The sequence below is a fragment of the Antennarius striatus genome, chromosome 3 (genome assembly GCF_040054535.1).
Source record: "Antennarius striatus isolate MH-2024 chromosome 3, ASM4005453v1, whole genome shotgun sequence".
Taxonomy (NCBI): domain Eukaryota; kingdom Metazoa; phylum Chordata; class Actinopteri; order Lophiiformes; family Antennariidae; genus Antennarius; species Antennarius striatus.
Window position 1 is genome coordinate 15,555,134 of NC_090778.1, and position 23,167 is coordinate 15,578,300.

Sequence of the window (23,167 nt, forward strand, 5' to 3'; positions counted from 1 at the left end):
TGTTGTTCGGCCGCCCAGTGTCTGCTTTCCTAGCGTGGATCGCAGCTGCAGGGGGGAAGGAGCTTCACAGATTGGAGTAAACCCACGTCCTGTGTCGAGACTTGTCATCAGCGCGCCATCACGAGATGGAGCACCTCTACCCACAGCCTGAGCAGGTGAGTGGGTCCCACAGCGTCCTGTTAATAGTAATACCACCAATACTAACTTTATTTACACAGTTAATTATACTATGTTACGTAGCTTCTCAAAAAAGTGGTTTTAATGTGCTATCTATCTATCTATCTATCTATCTATCTATCTATCTATCTATCTATCTATCTATCTATCTATCTATCTATCTATCTATCTATCCATCCATCCATCCATCCATCCATCCATCCATCCATCCATCCATCCATCCATCCATCCATCCATCCATCCATCCATCCATCCATCCATCCATCCATCCATCCATCCATCCATCCATCCATCCATCCATCCATCCATCCATCTAATCTAATCTAATTACTAGTGAGTACCAGTTCCTCACAGACATCCAGTCTGACTCATGGACCACCCTGGACTGTTCTCTGAAGTCTTCCCAGTGGAATCAGCAGGCCGCATCAGCAGTGAGCTTGAGTCAAGGCTTTTAAGATTAAAAGGCATCAACTTTAGACACACAAACCCAGTCCTAAAGGAGCTTCCACGCCCTCACACCCTCACGGTAGGGCAAATGCTGGTTGGGTTTAATATGGTTCTGAAAATGCAGGGCTGGGCAGTATGCTCGATTCACACACAGCTTTATGATCATACATTTCTGGTTGAACAATTATATGTTCCTTAGTATTACTGCTGTGATCTTTTCTACATCTTTGCTCAGTATCCAGATTGCGGTTCAGAAAGCTCTCTGGATTTGTTTCGGTCCCAGAATGAATCACCCTCTTAGCAATCCCACAGCAATAACCCAAACTGACCCCCTGAAGTCCCCTGTTACAGTAATGTGCAACAGACTGTGAATAGCCTGAGCCTAGAAAATAATGAGCACCTTGTGTGTGTGTGTGTGTGTGTGTGTGTGTGTGTGTGTGTGTGTGTGTGTGTGTGTGTGTGTGTGTGTGTGTGTGTGTGTGTGTGTGTGTGTGTGTGTGTGTGTGTGTGTGAGAGTGAGTGAGAGAAAGAGAGAGAGAGAGAGAGAGAGAGAGAGAGAGAGAGATTAACACAGGAAGATTGGCCACCATCTTTACTTCTGATAGATGCACATGAATAAGAGAAACTAAAAATTGTTCAGACTTTCAGTCTGATGATTATTAATTTCTCTGTGTGTAAATTGTTTGTTTTTGATCAAAAAACATCTGATCTTAAAACTCCTGTCATAGGTACCATTCATTTTTTGGCAGGATTACACAAAAACTATTAGATAGATTTTCCCGAAACTTGATGGGAGGGTGGGTCAGATGAAAGGGAGATTCTGAATGCTTGAATTCCTGATTTATATAGTTTTTTTATCTAAAAAAATCTTCATTGTTATTGTGGAACTCCAATGTTAAATTGGCAGAGTATGGATTTTCCTCACCTTTTTTCCCATCACAAAAAAAGACTTCAATGAAATTTTTGTTGGTCATACATACACACATACAACACTTGATGAATTTCCATGAAACTTTCTGAGGTGTGTGTGTGTGTGTGTGTGTGTGCGTGCGTGCGTGTGATTAGGGTTGATTAGGGTTACAAATTGATTTATGAATGTTTTATTTTGCTATATTTTATCACAATCTTACAGTTTTCCACAATATCTTCAAAAGTGCAGCTGTCATGTGGATGATACAATGGAGAATAAAACTTTAAGCCATGCTTCCGTGTGTAAATTTCCCACCAAAATGAAAAGTTGTTTCATCATTGAATAGTTTCTAAATTATCATGGATAATCCCAGAATAGGAACTGACCTACTGCATCCCAACAGTCTCAGCAGTAATAATAGGCACTTATAATGACCACAGTAAATCTACATGGAATGTTTCTATTGGGATTAAACTTTTGAGTTCCATTTTAACCCTGTGGATTTGTTTCTTCCCTTCTGTCCACAGGGGGTCGCTGTTGAGGGCTGTTCCGTGAACTTTGGTCTGCAATGGGCGTGTTATGCTCTTTGCACTCAGTCCTTGAGTTACTCCTGCAAGAAAAGGCATGGGATCAAGTTTAACAGGTAAGAAGAGTTCGTGTAACTCGGTTAAAAAGGCTGTTTGTGATTGTAGAATGTGGAAACAGTTTAGTTTTTACCCAGTACTGAAGTGTAAAATATGTGAGTGGTGTTATATTTGTTATTTGAGGACTTGATGGTATTGTTTAAGATACATGCGATAAAGACAGTCACTATGTCTGTACATGCAATCTATCGGCTTGTTTCTGGTAAGTGTGTCGTGAACAGATGTGCTTTTGTTCTTGATGGATTGTAGAGATTTTGCTCCCCCTGTCATTGTTAATAATCATGTGCTGATGTCATTGTTTGACATGAAAGAAAATGACAGGAAGTCAACATTTCCCCACATGCAGGACTACGCCACACCTGAGCCACAGCGCTGCTGTCGAACATCTCAGGTGGAGATGGAGGATTTCTGGGCGGGGGTGCTTTGGACACTCAGGATATGGCTGTACCTCATTGTCAGCCTCATCATGATTCCAGCCATGTTTGGTTTCTCACTAGGCATTTCTGAGACCTACATGACCATTCTGGTCAAGACGTTAGAGGTACTATTGTTTTTGTGTTATGTATCTTATATGTGTGGCTACGAATGCTGGATATGACTGTCCTGTTCTTTTGCAGTGGGCCACGCTCAAGCTGCAGACAGCAGTTACAGATGAAGGAACATTCAAAGCCTCCCCATCTAATGGTAAGCAGGAAACTATGCATATGTTTATTGATAAATGGTTAGAGAGGATTTAGTGAGGGAACTATTAAGAAACATTGCTGTCATATCCTCTATTTTGAAAGACTGGGTTTTAGGTCAAGTCTGAGCATGTTGCAACGCCCTGCTTTGGGAGGGTGATTGATTCAGCTGTGCAGTTGTGGCAGCACAGTCAAGTTGGATGACAAGTTTCAGTCCTTTTATTTCAAGACTGCAGGACTGCCTGCATCCTAATGCAAAGTTCAAAGTGTGTCAATGTTATATTGTTCAATGTGAATGATGAATGCAAGAAATGAAAGTGCTTAACAAACAGAAATTCAGCAGACACTGATATGAAAATTGGACAGGATATTGAGTCCAGGATGGGTTGCTCAAAGTTGTGGACTTTGTTCACTGCATTAAGAGATAATGAGGAGGCTGAGTTGAGGTCAACTAACCGCTCTGAGACATGTTGGTGGATAGTGTTCGATTCCAAGCAGTGCAACCTTCATAATGTCTGTCTACTCCGTGTACAACTCAGGTCATATTTTAGTTGGATTATTGACACATTTTTACTGGAAAAAATTTGTTTTCTTGGAAACTCCCTGCTGCATTTAAGAAGATTAACACCCAGCATAAAAAATGTAGGGAGATCCACTACAAATAAGATTAAAATTCTCATTAGTGTGTCATCGTCTGCAAGATCTGACAGAGGGGGCTGTGTGTTCCCCAGCTAACAGAGGTTCTAAATACTGCCTTGAGATATACGTAACTCTTAATTGATATTCATCACAGATCTATTGCGTTGGTTCTGCTTAAAATAAGGTTGAAACTTTATTCCCCAGTAGGGAAATTCTTTTTACGCTCTAGTCTATATTACACTTATATAGGTCAGACCACACACAGACAAAGGGCCTATAGAGATTCAACTGTGGCGAGAGATGGAGTGATGAGTGACGGTTTTGGGTGTCTGGTTCATTGCTCAAGGGCACCTTGGAGTTGAAATAGATCATTTTATCTTTAAATTTATGTATTTTTGTAATTAGTTTTAAGTGCAAAATGTAATGTGTTTCTGCAAAACACTTCTTCATGACATTTGATTTCCTTTCTTCTGTTGACTCTGTTAGCAGTATAAGTATAATCACAGTGCACATACCGTTCCTCCACCAGCACTTTTTTCAGTAACACAAGTAGATCAACGGGAAGGTATTTGTAATGATTAAAAAAAAAGTTATAAACAAATTATTCTAATGAAAATAGAGCAGTTCACATGATAACACTAACACTGTACATTTATACACAAAGATCGAAGAACGTGTTGAAAAATAGCCTTTTAAATTATAATATTCCTAACGTATGTACAGTTTAACATTAGTGACATCACATTAGTCAGCTCTGCCTCACACCACATTAAGTGATGCCACCTGAATCCTTGAAACCTATAACAAACATCAGTAAATTGCTGTCATTTATTTGAGATTGTCCCTTACAGATTATAATCTCTGAGGTCCTGACTATGATCAGGATATGGATCCTATTGCACATAGTGTTGGAACATCATGAGTTTTACATGCTAATTTTACTTTGATTGGTGATTTTTTTTCTACTTTTCATGATGTTTGGTAAAATATGCGGAAAAAAAGGCCTTATGTGATTTGAAAGTGAACAAGTGATCTGTCATCTCGAGCCGTCAGATCTGCATCGAATCTGATCAGCTGTTCGTAGGCCTGATATCTACTTATACTGTACTTAAAAGTAGATGAAAATTAATTGACAGCTTTTTACAACACCTTGCAGACACACTGATAAATATGGATGATTCCTTAACTATTCCAACCATCATTTAGTAAAGATAACATCAGTTTAAATCTGAATTTATTATCCACAACTGATAATGATTCTTATCATATGATCGACTCTGACTGTGTGTGTGTGTGTGTGTGCGTGTGCGTGTGTGTTTGTGTGTATATGTTAGGTCTCATCAAGAGGGAAGATGGCTCTATGGAGAAAGAGTTTGAGGAACTTAGACGAAGTCGCCCCAAACCACGACTGGGCGGTGATTTTACACTTAGTGATTGTTTCTATTTCTCCCGGAGAGGAATTGAAAGTATTGTAGAAGACGAGGTATATATTCAATGCAAATTTTAAATTATTGTTTTTTCTGTTTAGATTTCATTGCGAGCCTGACCTTTTACATCAGTGTTTCTTTACTTTAGGTGACTCAGCGATTTACGTCAGAGGAACTGGTGTCCTGGAACTTGCTGACTCGCACCAACAACGACTTCCATTATATCAGTCTGAAGCTGACTCTGGTCTATGGCCTTGGAATCTTTGTGAGATACTGCATCCTCGCCCCCCTCAGGTACATAGATTGCAGTGTTGACCTCCAGGCTGGACATGTGTCAGTATGCAGTGGGTGGGGGTTTACAATTATATATCTACTATTGTAAATATACTGAACCCAAGTGCTCCATTTTCTCCAGGTTAACATTGGCCTTAATTGGTCTTACCTGGTTGGTCATCGGCACATCTGCAGTTGGATTACTGCCAAATTGGAGGTGATTGTGAAGAATAACCGACCCATTTATAATCCCACAGAAATGGTTCCCTCTCCATTAGCTTCATATGTCTGCTCATTTGTGTTTTTAGGATTAAATTATGGCTCAGTGAGTGGGTCCATGTGATTTGCTACAGGATCTGTGCTCGAGGGCTCTCAGCCACCATCCGCTATCATAACCGGTACGATTGCCTCCACTTCATCCAAAGGAGTGAAATGTTGTCCAGATCACGTCAAAAATATATGGTTTGTGAACATGCTCTGGACATGTTTATTTGACTCAGAATGAAAGCTGGATATTTTACCAGTTAGAATAACCTGGAGCAGGTTGTCCAAGTACAGCTGAATCATCCCCAGAAAAGACTGGAAGAACAGGTCCTCGAAAAGAAAGAACCCATGTTACCCTTGAATCTTCAAAAGACCAATCAGAGGCAGCTTCTTTGTAATCAAAAAAGAAAAGGTGCTACGTGGCAGAAAATGTGAGCACCATGCAGAAGATATAAAATCCATATAAAAACCTCAACCCAACATAAATCTTGATTTCTGACATGAAATGTGAGCTCGTAGAAGATATTCCAGATGTCTGTAAATTTAGAATTTTTTACATGATCTGAGCAACATTCTGCTGACTAGAAAATGAAGCTTTCTAATGAAGACACCGTCTAACTTCTGAAGCTGACCTCATGCCTTCCCCTCACAACAACAGGGAAAATAGACCCAGAAAAGGAGGAATCTGTGTCGCCAATCACACCTCTCCTATAGATATTGTGATTCTCTGCAATGACGGGTGTTATGCTATGGTATAGAGGCAGCTTTTTCTATTTTTCATTTCTACATTCATAGACATGCTTAATTGAGATGCTCTGCCATTATAATCTTGATGTGTCTGTCAGGTGGGCCAGGTTCACGGAGGCTTGATGGGAATCGTTCAGAGAGCAATGGTGAGGTCCTGCCCTCACGTTTGGTTTGAGAGAGCAGAGATGAAAGATCGCCATCTAGTGACCAAAAGGTCAGCTCTCTACTTTTTACCTCCAGCACTGTTCAAGTCTGTCCCAGCTTGTCTTTGCATGTCTTTTGAGCCTGTACTTTATCACTGTAGCTAAACTGGGAGAGCAGTTGGCATTTTCCTGGCAGTGAGGTCTACCACAGTTTCTGTTTCTTGTTCTTCAAACAAGAACCAATGTGTCTTGTAAAGCTGCTGCTAAACAGTAACTCAGTTTAGATTCCAGCATTTCATAATATCACATTTTCACTCCAGATATCAGTTCCAGATGTTTGATATATTTACTCAAATATGAGAGGGTAAAAAACTCTTCAAAGGTCCAATATGTAGATATTTCTACTGCCAGGAAATGGTTTTCATTACCCTTTGTGTTGCGTCCAGGTTGACGGATCATGTGAATGACAAGACAAAGCTTCCTATATTAATTTTTCCAGAGGGTAAGTGTGACCATGTCTAGAGATAGTTACTTTATCCACACCAGTTTTGTGTTTTAGAGCTGAGCGTCTGATGGGTTGTGACCCCTGAGTGGAAACAGATGACCTGTTGCTTCATGTGGGATCAGACAGAACCAGAAGAGTTCTGTCCCTTTCAGCTTTTTTCATGTGTGGTTTCCACAGGTACCTGTGTTAATAATACGTCTGTGATGATGTTTAAAAAGGGAAGCTTTGAAATCGGAGCAACAATATACCCAGTAGCCATTAAGGTGTGTCTGCCATTCAGGCTCAATCATTCAGATTTTTTTTTCCTGCATCCTTATATTAAAGTGCACATCTGCGTGCTTTCTTAGTATGACCCAAAGTTTGGAGATGCTTTCTGGAACAGCTCTAAGTACAGTATGGTCAGTTACCTGCTGAGGATGATGACCAGTTGGGCCCTGGTGTGTAACGTCTGGTACCTCCCAGCCATGCACCAACAGGTGTGTATAACGTGTAAACACATGCTTGCATAAAGCTCACAGATGCTACCCCCACCTTTCAGGTATGCTGTTTTCACGGTAACCTGAATGTTTTTATTCAACGGCAGAAGGGAGAAGATGCTGTCCAATTCGCCAACAGGGTGAAATCGGCCATTGCTCATCAGGGAGGGCTGGTAGATCTGCAGTGGTAAGACTCAGCATTGCTGCTTCCTTCGATTGATGGTGATTAGATTAGATAGACCTTTATTAGTCCCACAGTGGAGAAATTTGCAGGATTGATGGTTATTTCTTTGAATATGAAGATTTTCTTCTAATTTTAACTGGAAAACTTTTTTTTATCTCCTCAAAGTTGTTAAACTGTGAAGGTTTCCATAGAAATTGTAACATTCTTTATTCCAGAGAAGTACATAAAGGGATTCTTAACATCCAGACACCAAAACACTTTTTAGTGTAATTACTTGACATTAAGCATCTCTGGTTAAATGATTGATACCACCCTCAGTTTCTCCTGTCTTTCACGGCAGGGATGGAGGCCTGAAGAGAGCAAAGGTGAAAGACTTGTTTAAAGAGCAACAACAGAAGCAGTACAGCAGCATGGTGGTGGGAGACGACAGCAACAGTGACTGAGACGGCCAAACATCACACTGAACAATTCCCTATCTTGGGAACAAACGGATGACAAAAGGGCCTCTCTTCCAGAAACACATTGTGCTAAGTTTGAAGGATTCACTGAAAGGAAATATTGAACTTTAATATTGAGAAGCTGAGCTCTCAATTTTTTCTGCTGCAGTAATGTTGTGGTTGAATATTTAAAGGGACAGTAAAGTTAATTTTAAGTGACATATGTTATTCATCATTATGAAAAAAAGAAATTTTATATGTGGAGCATCATCTGTTTGGTCAAAAAAGCTTAGAATCTGCGCCGCAGCAGCTTCCGTATTCAGTGGTCACGTGGGCGTCATACGTCACTGGGGCTTAGCAGCCATAAGAAAGTACTATTCTAGATGCGATTGACACTATAAAAGTATCATGGTTACCTGCGCGGTGAATGGTTGTGTCAACAGAACAGCAAAAAGACGCGAAGACAAGGACCTATCCTTTAAAATACCTTCTGGGAAGCTAGGAAGGAGATGGATAAACCGGGTCAAAATGATCAAGAATCCGAGGATCTGCCATGAGGTCTGTGTAGGTTCTCAGTTATCCAGGTCTTGGTTATCCAAAAGCTGTTTAAGTCAATCCACTGGACGTTAGGAAAGTTCTTGAAGACGTTTCGTCTCTCGGATTAGAGATGAAATGTCTTCAAGAACTTTAACGTCCAGTGGATTGACTTAAACAGCTTTTGGATCTGCCATGAGTACTTTACCTCGGAGGATTTCCAAAGAGATATGAAGGTAAGATCGTTTTCAGACAACCCACAGTATTCTGAATTCCCAAGGTTTAGTGAATAATTAATTATTGTCTGGAGCTACTGGAGGTATTGTATAAATGTTTTTCTGATCAGATTATCATGCGATTATGGCACTCGTGAAAAATAAACTATCAAACGTGATAGAGGAATTGATGGGGTTCGTTTCGCCTGTCGCCTGTTAGTCATTTTCATATTACCACCGCCACATCTGCCGCAGCAGGTCACAGGGAGCTGGAGCCTATCCCAGTGGCATAGGGCGTGAGGCGGGGGACACTCCGGGCACGACGCCAGTGCACCGCGGAGCCACACACAAAGACATAAAACAACTCACTCACACACACTCACTCCTACGGGCAATTTGGGACCGGTCAATCAACCTGAAGCCCATGCTTTTGGAGGTGGGAGAAAGCCGGAGAACCCGGAGAGAACCCACGCAGACACGGGGAGAACATGCGAACTCCGCACAGAGCGGGACTCGAACCCGGGTCTGCCGTGTTGTGCTAACCATTGCGCCACCGTGCCGCCCTGGCTTGTTAGTAATTTACAAAAGTTACCTCAGATCTCGGGGGGATTATCTCCTTGATTTGGTTCACTGTGTGTATGGAAAAGTTAATCGCGCTAAAGAGGCTAACCCGTCAATGGGATTGTCCATACTATGTTAGCATTGAGCTAACCACCATTTTACTGTTGGACTGTGGAATTAATAACTAGTTTAACTTTTACAGTGAATCCATTTGAAAGTCGTGCCTTTTTGCTGTTCTGTTGACACAGCCGTTCACCGCGCAGGTAACCATGATATTTTTGATGTTAATCGCGTCTAGAATTGCATTGTTTCTTATGGCTGTTAAGCTGTGTTTGGCCCCAGTGACGTATGACGCCCACGTGACCACTGAATGCAGAAGCTGCTGTGGCACAGATTTTAAGCTTTTTTGACAAAACGGATGATGCTACACATATCAAATTTATTTTTTTCTTCCATTTCTCATAATGATGAATAACATGTCACTTAAAATTAACTTTACTGTCCCTTTAAGGTGAATTGTGTAGGATGTTATGGTACTACCTCTTGCAAAAAGTATGGAATCAACAGTCTTGGACGAGCACTCACTCAGACGTTTTATTATGTGGAACTAACTCGGATAAAAAGAGCAAAAAAATAAAGTTTTACAGACATGCAACTCCTTGGCATTCAAAAACACTAAAAACAATGAAGAAAAAACATTATGGTGGTCAGGAAATGTTACTTTTATAGAGCAAGTGCAGGGAAATAAATATGGAATCAATCACTCAATTCTGAGGGAAAAAATATGGAATCATGAAAATGTCAATGTAAACTTGTGCATTTATTGAAGATTTAACCACAGCCATCTCCCCAGTGCCTTTGCCTGACATGCAGCCCCATATCATCAAGGACTGCGGGAATTTGATGTTTTCTTTAGGCAGTCCTCTTTGTAAATCTCACTGGAACGGCACCAAACAAAAGTTCCAGCATCATCACCTTGTCCAATGCAGATTCATGACTCATCACTGAAAATAACCTTCATCCAGTCATCCACAGTATATGATTGCCTCTCCTTAGCCCATCGCAGTCTTATTCTTTTCTATTTCTGATGGTTTCCTTTTAGCTTTCCTCTATGAAAATCCCATTTCCTTTAGGCGATTTTGCACAGTTGTCAAATACGTACATTGACTCCAGCTTCCTCTCATTTCTTCTTCATTTGTCTTGTTGTGCATTTTCTGTTTTCAAGACATATGGCCTTTAGTTGTTTGTCTTGATGCTTAGATGTCTTCCTTGGTCTACCAGTACGCTTGGTTTTAACAACCTTCCCATGCTGTTTGTACTTGGTCCAGATCATCGATACAGCTGACTGAACAGCACACATCTTTGGCTACCAGACGTGTAGAGTTACCTTCTTCAAGAAGTTTGATAGTCCTGTCTTTGGTCTCAAGAGACATCTCTCTTGTTGGAGCCATGATTCTTGCCAATCCACTTGGTCCAGCAGCCCTCCAAGGTGTGATAACTGCACTGTTTTTAACTGCTGACTAATGAGCAGATCTAATCTGAGGCATGTGCCCAATTAAGGAAAGGAAATTGACTGGGTGTGTCCTTATTTTCGACTCAAAATGGAGTGATTCCAAATTTTTTTCCTCAGAATTGAGTGATTCTACATTTACTTCCCTGCACTTGCTCTATAAAAGTAACATTTACTGACCACCACAATGTTTTTTCGTCATTTCTTTTAGTGTTTCTGAATGCCAAGGAGGTTTTAAACTTTTGAAAAACGTCATTATTTTTTCATGCTTTTTATCTGAGTTTGTTCTGCATAATATGTCTGAGTGAGTGCTCGTCAAAGACTGGTGATTCCATACTTTTAGCTACGGGTAGTATTAACTAGGGGATTGCTGCCAACAGACTATTTAACTTCTCTTGTAGTAGGACAGTGTTTGATTTGTCCATGTGTGTGAAATAACATTTCAACATGTGCAGCATGATGGAATTGTGAAAAGAACCTGGAGAAACTGGTGCCAACTTTATAGCAAAATGTTATTTATATATGAGGGTTTGAAAAGCTACTTAAATGGGTATGCTAAATCAGTTTTATATTTATATTGCAGTGTAATACTAGCATTAACACATAACTCATAAGATGTTCTCTAAATATAAAATACTTGTTTGGTATGGAGATGATGAAGGTGGGCTGATTACGAGGATTTGACGAACACTATGGCTGTGCGGTCAGGCACATGGAAACACCAAAGATTCTTTGTGGTAATTTATTAAGGCTCAGGTGGCAGCAGATGAAACAATCGGGATGACAGCATGACGGCTGACAGAAGGAAGGCTAACAGAACGAAGCTGGTTTTTATCTAAATAGAACAGAAACTAAGGATAAGCACACTGTACATGAAAGGTAACACAAATATCTCTATACAACCAAAAATACAAGGCATATGTCTATTAAACAACAAAGCTAAACAAAGCTAAACAAATCAGTAAACATGGATAAAAAGAACTCACATAGGCACGCAGACAAACATTTCTGTCCTTTGTGGTATGGATCTGCTGCACACACATGGAAAGGACACACACCTCTTCTTTATTCAATTCATCAATTGTCCATCCTCTAGCTCCTCCCACTTCCTGATCCTTCAGCTCCTCCTCTAAACCTGCTCTTCACAACACCAAAATTGACTTTTAATACTGAGATGTGTAGCTTTAGCTATTCAAAAAGACAATGATATGGCACTTAAATAATACATGACAAAACTGAAGGAGGACATTAACTTTCGTCACTAGCTGTGATACCGTTACAGGAGAACACACAACAACGACTTTTTGGATCTTTCTGCACTGGATGTTTTTCTTAGAGTGGGTTCCATACTGCTGCCGTTTTCCTGTGGTGTCCTCTCTTTGGTTTCTAAAAGCAGATCAAAAATACATTTCATGCACTGCAGCTCTTGAACTTAGTGACACCTGTGGTGTTTGTGTTGTTTGAACTGATCAGTGTTCTCACCATCATTCTCCTGAACAGGGTTTGTGTTGTCCTGTGTAAAAGCAGGGTCATGTTAATCACATAACCAAGTTGTGTCTGAAAACTTTTAACCAACTGGTTAATATGACAATACTTACCTGTAATAAATGAGTTTTGTTTCTTTTTCGCTGCTCCTGATATCTGCAAATATCAACAAGAACAAAGGCTGTCAGAGACTGCAACATCCCACGAAGGGTATGTCAAGGTACCCTTACAGTAGTACCCGACAAGTGCATAGCTTTGACCTTCAGGATAGGTCAAAGCTATGCACTAGCTTTGACCATTTATCAAAGCCAGTGCATAAGTAGATCAAAGCACTAGCTTTAATCTATGGTCTTACATTGCCCTTCTCCCTCTTCTTTCTATCTTTTCCTAGTTCTCTCAAGGTCAAGGTCATCTCATTTACATCCCCTTTGCTGCCCGAGTAATATGCTTTTTGTTTCATCTTTCTGCAACGGTTGCGAAGCTTTTTGGTGGACTAACGGACAGACGGAAGAACACTGACGATAACAGTACAGTACATCACCGCTTTAAAGTAGGATGTAACAATGAATGATTCAGCTGGAGACTCCGGTCAGTGTCTGTAGCTGTTTTTAAACTGGAACTTCCTGTCTAGTCTTCTGTCTTGAAGCAGTTAGGAGACACTAATCTAGGAACAAATTTATGAGCCTGATTAGTGTCTCACGTCTCTGTCTCCCGCTGCACAGTTCAAATGACAATCAAGTTGCTGTTGACTCAGACGGCCAGTGTTTAAGATGCTTTTATCTCCTAGCAATAAAAGTCAATTAAGCGTCTGGGCTGAAATGTTTTGTTCGGTTTCTACGTTCAAAGCAGCTCTGGCTCAGTCCATTATGCACATTATTGTGTATGTCTTATGGTTTCCTTAGAAAACGTTTTCCATGTTTTTGTTTCTTGTATTTTTTTGTATGACTGCAATTTAATTATACAAGAGAATGAGGAGGTCTCCATGATAAAATGTCTAAATTTACATAATGTGCTCTGAATGTAAAATAAGATTTATGTTGTGTGCTTAAAGTCATTGATACTTGTACATTGTCACAGAACATTGTGTGTCTTATTAAATGAAAGCGGAGCCATGTACTAGTTACATCTCAGTTATCTAACCTACCGTTGTAGATAGGAGCCATAGTTCCTTGAGGGTTGAGTCTTCTTCTTGAGTCCATCTGGCGTCATTGATGTGCTTTGATCTACTCCTGCCTCCACCCTGCCTGCAGCTCCAGATGCAATCGGCATCTCTGCCTATAGGACTACAGATTTCAGAAATCACACACAAACTTTACAACAAAGTTACAACTTTGCCATTGCAAATGTTTCACAAATTCCTCATTCACTTGTTGACTAGCCGTGTGCAGTGTGAACAAGAAAACATGACCGACTGGGTGTTTGTTGTATCCATGGTGACAGTCCCCCCAAAAGAAAGAACAGCAGTGAGGTCTTTCTGATAATAACCCAATGGAGACCTTTCTCTCTCTCTCTCTCTCTCTCTCTCTCTCTCTCTCTCTCTCTCTCTCTCTCTCTCTCTCTCTCTCTCTCTCTCTCTCTCTCTCTCTCTCTCTCTCTCTCTCTCTCTCTCTCTCTCTCTCTCTCTCTCTCACACTATATACACTGCTCAAAAAACAAAGAACAGTTAAAAAACAACAGAACTCCAAGTCAATCACACTTTGATGAAATCAAACTGTCCACTTAGGAAGCAACACTGATTGACAATCAATTTCCCATGCTGTTGGGCAAATGGAATAGACAACAGGCAATTGGTAAGACACACCCAATAAAGGAGAGGTTCTGCAGGTGGTGACCACAGAACACTTCTCAGTTCTGATGCTTTCTGCCTGATGTTTTGGTTACTTTTGAATGCTGGCGGTGTTTTCACTCTTGTGGTAGCATGAGACAGAGTCTACAACCCACACAAGTGGCTCAGGTAGTGCAGCTCATCCAGGATGGCACATCAATACGAGCTGTGGCTTGAAGGTTTGCTGTGTCTGTCAGCGTGGTGTCCAGAGGATGGAGGCGCTACCAGGAGACAGGCCAGTATATCAGGAGATGTGAGGGAGGGCAACAACCCAGCAGCAGGACCGCTACCTCCTTTGTGTAAAGAGGAACAGAAGGAGCACTGCCAGAGCCCTGCAAAATGATCTCCAGCAGGTCACAAATGTGCATGTGTCTGCTCAAATAGTCAGAAACAGACTCCATGAGGTTGGTATGAGGGCCTGACGTCCACAGGTGGGGATTGTGCTTACAGCCCAACACCATGCAGGACATTTGGCATTTGCCAAAGAACACCAAGATTGGCAAATTCGCCACTGGCGCCCTGTGCTCTTCACAAATGAAAGCAGGTTCACACTGAGCACATGTGACAGATGTGACAGAGTCTGGAGACGCCGTGGAGAACTTCTACTGCCTATAACATCATCCAGCATGACCAGTTTGGCAGTGGGTCAGTAATGGTGTAGGATGGCATTTCCTTGAAGGGCCGCAGAGCCCTCCATTTGCTCGCCAGAGGTAGCCTGACTGCCATTAGGTACCAAGATGAGATCCCCAAACCCCTTGTGAGTACATATGCTGGTGCAGTTGGCCCTGGTTTCCTCCTAATGCAAGACAAGTCCTAGACCTCATGCGGCTGTAGTGTGTCAGCAATTCCTGCAACACAAATGCATCGATATTATGGACTGGCCCGCCCGTTCCCCAGACCTGAATCCAACTGAGCACATCCGGCACATCATGTCTCGCTCCATCCACCAATGCCAAGTTGCACCAAAGACTGTCCAGGAGTTGGCAGATGCTTTAGTCGAGGTCTGGGAGGAGATCCCTCAGGAGAACATCTGCCGCCTCATCAGGAGCATGCCCAGGCATTATAGGGAGGTCATACAGGCACGCGGAGCCCACACATACTACTGGGCCTCATTTTGACTTGTTTGAAGGACATTACATCAAAGTTGGATCAGCCTGTGGTGTCTTTTCCACTTTAATTTTGAGTATAAGTCCAAATCCAATCCTCCATGGGTTGACACATTGATTTTCATCGATAATTTTTGTATTATTTTGTTGTCAAGACATTCATCAAGGGAAAGAATAAAGTATTTAATAAAAATATTTCATTCAGATCTATGTGTTTAGTGCTCCATTATTTTTTAATCACTGTATATATATATATATATATATATATATATGTGTGTGTGTGTGTGTGTGTGTGTGTGTGTGTGTGTGTGTGTGTGTGTGTGTGTGTGTGTGTGTGTGTGTGTGTGGGTTACTGGAACAAGACACACATGGACAAGGGCGAAGAATGCGGAGTTGTTGGAATGCTACTACACGAATAATCCCAGAGGGGATATATGGGTCAGATGTGGGACCAATGGATGCTTCAAAACCCACAATCAAGGCTGACAAAGAAACAGCTGTTAGCAGTTTTCGGTTACGGATGTTGGAACACTGGGCTATCACAACTAGAGATCAATGAAATACTACAATGCTACGGCAAGGGGGAGTCGGGACGCCAGGTCAGTGGGGGGATTTTACCACCCCCGCCCCCCACAATCTGAGATTGGGTACCAAGCCCCAAGAGACATACACACCCTCAATACAAGAGCTGCTGACCTGAGAAGGAAGATCGTGACCCAAATGACAACCTGGAGCCTCTGACAAATACCGAAGCTAAGTTGTCAAGTACCTTCAGAAGATCTGCTAGAAGATGTGAATGCTGCGATAAGAACCATCCCCACAGGGAACATAACAGACCAACAAGCTGATTCACAGTACAGCAGCAGTAATCCTCGAGATGCTGGGATATAAGATCAACACAGGACATAACAAACAATACCCTCCATGGAAGAGACGGTTAGAGGCCAAGATAAAGGCGACACGGAGAGAAGTCATCCAGCTAGCTGAGTTGCAGAAGGAGAACATGGTGAATAAAGGGGTACCAGGTAATACAGCAAGCTCTCCATACCTGAAGCACTCGAAACTGCCAAACAGAGACTAACGGCTCTGGCTGCCCGACTGAAGAGATACACCAAGGAGATTGAGGCCAGGAGAATAAACAAAACCTTCTCCACTCAACCAGCCAAGGTGTACTCTCAGTGGCAGGGAAATAGCTGCAGACCCACCAAGAGCTGAGGTGGAGAAATACTGGAAGGGCATATGGGAAAGAGAAGCATCACACAACACCGATACCCAGTGGCTAACGGACCTGAGGACTGAACACAGCAGCCTCCCAGAACAAGAACCAGTAACCATCTCAATAGCAGACATCCAAGAAAGAGTGTCGAAAATAAAGAGTTGGTCAGCACCGGGCCCCAATATGATCCATACATACTGGCAAAAGAAGCTGACAGCACTCCATGGGCTTCTAGCAGCACAGATGAACCAGCTGCTAAGGGATGGGATGCACCCAAAATGGTTGACTGAAGGCAGGACAGTCCTGATCATGAAAGACCCACAGAAGGGATCTACCCCATCCAACTACCGGCCAATAAGCTGTCTCTGTACAACATGGAAGCTCCTGTCAGGCATAATGGCGGCTAAGATGAGCAGGCACATGGATCAATATATGAGCGGGGCACAGAAAGGATTTGGTAGTAATACCTGGGGAGCCAAGCACCAGCTACTGGTGGACAGAGCAGTACAGAGACTGTAAGAATAGGCAGACCAACTTGTGCACTGCCTGGATAGACTACCAGAAATCCTACGATTCAATGCCACACACGGAATATCTGGAACTGTATAAGATCAACAGGACACTAAGAGCCTTCATCAAGAACTCAATGGGAATGTGGAAGACAACCCTGGAGACTAACTCCAAGTCAATTGCCCAAGTTAACATCAAGTGCAGCATATACAAAGGGGATGCACTATCACCACTGCTGTTCTGCATAGACCTGAACCCCCTCAGTCATATCATCAGAAAGAGTGGCTACGGATACCGATTCCAAAGCGGGACAACAATCAGCCATCTCCTCTACGTGGATGACATCAAGCTGTATGCCTGGAATGAGCGAGAAATTGACTCACTGATCCACACCACCAGGATCTACAGTGACGATATAGGGATGTCATTCGGATTTGACAAATGTGGCCGGATGGTATCAAGTAGAGGCAAGATTATCAGAACTGAAGGGGTTGACCTACCAGGGAGCCGGATAGAAGACATCAAGGACAGCTACAAATACCTTGGAATCCCGCAGGCTAATAGCAATCATGAGGAGGCTGCAAGGAAGTCATCCACAGCCAAATACCTCCAGAGAGTAAGGCAAGTCCTGTGAAGTCAGCTAAATGGCAAGACCAAGGTCCGAGCCATCAACATGTATGCACTGCCAGTCATCAGATACCCTGCTGGGATCATAAACTGGCCAAAGGAGGAGATAGAAGCCACAGATATTAAGACTAGAAAGCTCCTCATGATGCATGGAGGGTTTCACCCCAAGTCCAGCATCCTGAAGGTGTACACTAAACGGAAAGAGGGAGGCCGAGGACTAGTGAGCATCAGGGCCACTGTCCAGGATGACACATCAAAAATCCAAGAGTACATCAGGAAGATGGCCCCAACAGATGAACTGCTCAGTGAATGCCTTAGACAGCAGAAGCCTGAGGAGGAAGAGGAGGAGGAGGAGACAACATGGAGGGACAAGCCCCTACACGGCATGTACCACCGTCAGATAGAGGAAGTGGCTGATATCAAGAAGACCTACCAATGGCTGAATAAAGCTGGACTGACAGACATTACAGAGGCACTGATCATGGCAGCACAAGAACAGGCCCTAAGTACAAGGGCAATAGAGGCCAATATCAACCACAGTAGATCTGACCCAAGGTGCAGGCTATGTAAAGAAGCCCCAGAATCAGTCCAGCATGTGGTAGCAGGGTGTAAGATGCTCGCCAGCTCAGCATACATGGAAAGACACAACCAAGTAGCTGTGATAGTGTACAGGAACATCTGTACCCGGTATGGACTAGAAGTACCCAAATCCCAATGGGACATACCACCGAAGGTGGTTGAGAACGGCAAGGCTAAGATCCTGTGGGACTTCAGCTTCCAGACCGACAAACAGCTACTGGCTAACAAACCGGACATAGTGGTGATGGACAAAGAGCAGAAGAGAGCAGTGGTGATAGATGTGGCGATTCCAGCTGATGCCAACATCAGGAAGAAGGAACACGAAAAGATTGAGAAATATCAAGGGTTGAAAGAACAGCTGGAACAGATGTGGAAGGTTAAGGTTAATGTGGTCCCCGTGGTAGTAGGAGCACTTGGGGCAGTGACCCCGAAACTGGAAGAGTGGCTCCAGCAGATTCCTGGACAGCTAAGATACTGCGCAGAACCCTCAGACTCCCAGGCCTCTGGTAGAGGACCCGAGCTTGAGGATGACACACAGATACCACCCCACAAGGGTGAGAGGGACATTTTTAAAAAAAATTTTATATATGTATATATATTTATATATTTATATACAGTATATGTATACATATAGTGTATGTATATATTGTGTATATATGTATATAGTGTATACCTACAGTATACCCAAAATATACTGTATATATACAACCCCAAGCAAGAAGTATGGAATCAACAGTCTTGGGCGAGCACTCACTCAGACATTTTATTCTGTAGAAAAAAGTCAGATCACCAACATGAAACAATTGTAAGGTCATTCCAAAATGCAATATTTTGGCATTCAGAAACACTACAAGAAATGAAGACAAAATATTGTAATGGTCAGTAAATGTTGCTTTTATAGAGCAAGTGCAGGGAAATAAATATAGTATCACTCAATTCTGAGGAAGAAAACAGACAAAGAAATATCAAAGAAATAACAATCAAAACATCACCCTGCACTTGCTCTATAAAAGTAACATTTACTGACCATTACAATGTTTTTTTTATTCATTTCTTTTAGTGTTTCTGAATGCCAAAATGTTGCACTTTGGAATGACCTTACGATTGTTTCACATTTGTGATCTGAGTTTTTTCTACAGAATAAAATGTCTGAGTGAGTACTCACCCAAGACTGGTGATTCCATACTTTCTGTAGGGGTGTATACATACAGTATATATACACACACATGTTAAAGTATTCCTATACTGTATATATTATAAAAATTCAAAGTTTTTTCATGTATTTCCATCTTTAAAAATTATCATTGTTGAGGCTAATCCACGCTTGAAGCTACTGAGGTTTCCCCCGCTCTTGAGTAGTTGACGCGCTTCCCCAATCACCATTCAACATGCCAACCTTTTGCATGAATGTTCCATTTTATTTCCATTTCACTTGTCCTATAGTCTACTGTTAACATGCGTTGCTCTATATTGCACACTTTACGACAGTTCCATGTAGTTCTCTACGGCATTGCATGTGTGGGTGCGCATGTGCAGCGAGCGCATGAGTTGAGTTTACTATGGTCTTTAGAGGGAACCTGTTTGCATGTCGGTTGCTGCTGTGGAGAAATAAAAGTCAATTAAACTGATTAAACGTCGTGTTTACTAAGTGAATATCAACATCTACAACAAAATATCTCAATTTTTGATGTTCCTGCGCAATAATTTTTATCAATAAAGAAGCTTTTTAAGAGCAGAACCATTTGTTTTCAACAGAATATGAACAAGTGAACCTATTTTATAACATCAACAGAACTTCAGCATTTTAATCAAACAGTTATCGAGATGTTAAGATGACTTGAAGTCCTTGTTAGGATTCCTCTTTCTCGTCCCCATGAGTGATGATGTAGCAGAGGGACTTGTAGTCTATGTTGCCAGTAGGATCGATGGGAGCAAGCGCAAAAGCCTGGTCAACCTTAGAAAACGAAATTTCCAAAAATTATTTAAAAGAATAATTTGCAAGTTAATCAACAAGAAAATAGAAAACACAAACCTCCTCTGCAGTGAATTTATCAGCCTGATTCATTAGTAATCGTCTAAACCTGGAGAAACAAGACAGAAAGGTCTCATAGGAGAGGACAAATACAACTATGACAAGGCAGTCAGAGACTGACCTATACTTCCAGGATAGGTCTTTGACCATAGACCAAAGCTAGTGCATAGGTAGATCAAAGCACTAGCTTTGATTTATGGTCTTACACTGGCCTTCTCCATTGTCTTTTCATCTTATCCGGTTCCCGAGTGTACAAAAGTTGAAATTCGACCTTGACCTAGTTTTCTCAAGGTCAAGGTCATCATCTGATTTTCATCCCATTTGCCACCCTAGTAATGTGCTTTTTGTTTAATCTTTCTATCTGTAATGGTTGTGATGATATTTGGTGGACAAACGAACAGACGAATGAACAAAAGGACGAATGAACGAATGAATGAAGCTGGATGTAAAAATATAACCAATAGGAGTAGCATGGTGAATAACAATAATAATGAATAAGGTTCTTACTCATCCTTATTAACGAAGCCTGTTGCATTGGGGTCAAAAAGTTTGAAGGCAGCAAGTATGGTGTCTTCTGGGTCAGTACCTGGAGGAGAACACAGAATTGTTGAGTATTTTGTCAAGTTAGTCAGCTGTTTGTTTTGAATATCTGTGAAAGTCTCACCATTGAGTTTCTCCCCAAACAGAGTCAGGAACACAGTGAAGTTGATGGGACCCTTCCCCTCATTCAACATCTCCTCCAGCTCCTCGTCTTTCACATTAAGTTTCCCTGGTACAAACACACGCAGACATACACGCTCATCATCATCGTCATCATCATCACAATCAACACAGCCTGTTTCGAGTTTTATGAGTACAGTAGTTAAAGCAAGTTAAATACCAAGCTGTCCATAGGTCTCCTTCAGGTCCTGTTTCTTTATGACTCCATCTCTGTCTTGGTCAATGCAGCCAAATGCCTGTAGAATAAATCACAGACCTTAACATAATAAAAGATTTTAACTTACGATGTGAAATAGACATATCTTTTAATTACAGTACTTGATTTTTTTTAAATTCCACGTTAACACAAGTTCATCTAAAATGCTGTGTTACATTAATAGAAATATTAGAGTAGTTTTTTCAGTCTGTGTAATAAAAACGATGTCATGTCCTGAACCAGATGTAAAAATGACAGATGTAAGCATGACCCTCAAATTACTTTAAATTTTATTTATTCTTCTCAAAAAAAAAAATATCACAGGACTTTTAGTAGACTTTACGTCTTTAAATGGAGCTGTGTCTGTGCACAAGTAGACTGTGTACCTCTTTGAATTCCTGAATCTGGGACTGTTCAAACATGGAAAACACATTGGAGCAGGACTTCTGTGCTCCTCTCTGTCTCTTATTGGAAGCCTTTTTACTTGCCTGGGAAGATCACAAATTCAATCAGTGCACAATCTGATATTCTCTTTACTACAATTTGATGGGTTTTTTGTACTTGTGTCACACATAAATTAGTCAGAATTATACAAAATACAAAAACATTTCATTCCATAAAAAACCTACATATATAATATAGAATACTATGAATCTGAAATTTCCTGTTTTAAATTCAAATAATCATTGGCTGAACATTTTTGATAGATTAATGACTTACCATGTTTGAGTGATCCTACCACGACTCCCAGCCAAGGTGTGATGCTGGGGAGGGTTTTATGTATGACCCATCTTATCTTCTGCCCTCCTGTAATAGCCTGTGGTGGGAGGCTCAGTCCCTTACATGGCCATGGCTGCTCTCCGTATGGCGCTGAAGTGCACTGATAAGAGCTGAAGCAGCCAGGATTCCTCCGGGCTGGAAAAAGGAGATATGAGAAACCAAAAGGGAGTGAAAGGAGACAGGGGAAAATAACCTCTGATGTTACTCAGCTAAATAAAGTTAGGCCTCAGAGGTCAAATCCACAATCTCCAGAGGGACATTTGGTTCATGTACATTACTAACTTCAGCAACCACCATGTGTCATATTAAACAGCAGACTGAAGTCTGATTTACTGTAAGTATCATAGATTTTTCAGCAAGTTAGAAATGTATATATGGCATGTTTTTTTATTTCTTTTATACTTTTGTAAAGCTGGAGTTTTTTGATGAGTTTCTATTTCACACAAATTCTGTTTAAAAACTGTTTAAAAATGGTATGAACCAGTATAGAGAGTATAAATAAATAAATTAAGCTGGCATATTACCTGGGACTAATTATGTATAATGACAAATAAAGATCTTTCTTCTTTCTTTCTAAAATAATCATGAAAATGATCAGGATTTACCTTATCATAAAGTAATTATTATTTAATAAAGATAGGATAGCTTACAATTTCAATGCTAACATCTTTCTTGTGCAAATTGTAATCAAAAAGATACCATTAATGGATTATTAGTTAGAATATAGTTATGAACCCTACAAAAACTTTTTAATTACATCATGTTTGAGTTTGATCAAGTGAGTGAACGTTGAAAATATTAACAGTTGTGGCTCAATAGTAATGAATCATGGACCAAAATCCAATCCAACAGTCACAATATGAAACTCCCAGCCCAAATACTAGTTTGCTTAAATGGAAAATATGCGTGAGATTTTTGATTTGCCTCTCAATTATAATGGTTGTTTAGTATTCACAGATGGTTTAACCGAATTATAACCAGTATGTTTATGGATTTGTGTGAACCGTACAGAATAGAGGTAAAACAAAATCCTATCAAATTGTTGATATTAAGAATGGTCCCTGCTGCTCTGAAGAAAAGCCACTGTGGATCATTTATTCTTTTTTTTGTGACCCTTTGTAAAATGTTTTACTTAGATATTCCCCAGTAAAGGCGATTAAACTACTCATTTGCCTCTGTTATAGTAACAGAAACATGCCCAGAGGCTTTTTCTTCATCTTTAAGATTTTTCTCATCATTAATATTATCTCACAGGATAGAAAATACATAATAGAATCATATTTAATGTAATGTAAATTGTAAATTGTAAATACTTTTT

At 41.0% G+C, this 23,167-nt stretch overlaps 2 protein-coding genes across 2 annotated transcripts; one reads left to right on the forward strand and one right to left on the reverse strand.

The window, feature by feature from the left end:
• Window positions 1–40: 40 nt before the first annotated feature.
• On the forward strand, window positions 41–9,884 carry agpat9l (1-acylglycerol-3-phosphate O-acyltransferase 9, like). The gene is made up of 16 exons (XM_068311584.1): window positions 41–155; window positions 512–703; window positions 2,062–2,177; window positions 2,525–2,719; window positions 2,796–2,862; window positions 4,832–4,980; window positions 5,073–5,218; window positions 5,340–5,414; window positions 5,506–5,595; window positions 6,120–6,213; window positions 6,307–6,422; window positions 6,798–6,853; window positions 7,034–7,119; window positions 7,204–7,332; window positions 7,440–7,519; window positions 7,857–9,884. Exons 4-16 carry the CDS (start codon window positions 2,576–2,578, stop codon window positions 7,957–7,959), a joined length of 1,335 nt encoding a protein of 444 aa, XP_068167685.1. The 5' UTR covers window positions 41–155; window positions 512–703; window positions 2,062–2,177; window positions 2,525–2,575; the 3' UTR covers window positions 7,960–9,884.
• A 9,861-nt stretch (window positions 9,885–19,745) lies between these two features.
• myl7 (myosin, light chain 7, regulatory) lies at window positions 19,746–21,849 on the reverse strand. The gene is made up of 7 exons (XM_068310419.1): window positions 21,790–21,849; window positions 21,456–21,557; window positions 21,034–21,109; window positions 20,818–20,922; window positions 20,661–20,739; window positions 20,154–20,202; window positions 19,746–20,075 (listed from the first exon to the last, which is right to left on the reverse strand). The coding sequence occupies exons 1-7, from the start codon at window positions 21,790–21,792 to the stop codon at window positions 19,971–19,973; spliced, it is 519 nt and encodes a 172-aa protein (XP_068166520.1). The 5' UTR covers window positions 21,793–21,849; the 3' UTR covers window positions 19,746–19,970.
• Window positions 21,850–23,167: the final 1,318 nt, after the last annotated feature.

What these genes read in the sequence shown, in the direction of transcription:
- agpat9l (XM_068311584.1), top strand. Translation starts at nt 2,576, where the DNA reads ATGGAGGATTTCTGGGCGGGGGTGCTTTGGACACTCAGGATATGGCTG. An exon ending in TTCTGGTCAAGACGTTAGAG is followed by an intron (nt 2,720 to 2,795) that starts GTACTATTGTTT and finishes GTTCTTTTGCAG; the next exon opens with TGGGCCACGCTCAAGCTGCA. An exon ending in TATATTAATTTTTCCAGAGG is followed by an intron (nt 6,854 to 7,033) that starts GTAAGTGTGACC and finishes TGGTTTCCACAG; the next exon opens with GTACCTGTGTTAATAATACG.
- myl7 (XM_068310419.1), bottom strand. An exon ending in AGATTCAGGAATTCAAAGAG is followed by an intron (nt 21,110 to 21,455) that starts GTACACAGTCTA and finishes TTTATTCTACAG; the next exon opens with GCATTTGGCTGCATTGACCA. An exon ending in ATAAATTCACTGCAGAGGAG is followed by an intron (nt 20,076 to 20,153) that starts GTTTGTGTTTTC and finishes TCGTTTTCTAAG; the next exon opens with GTTGACCAGGCTTTTGCGCT.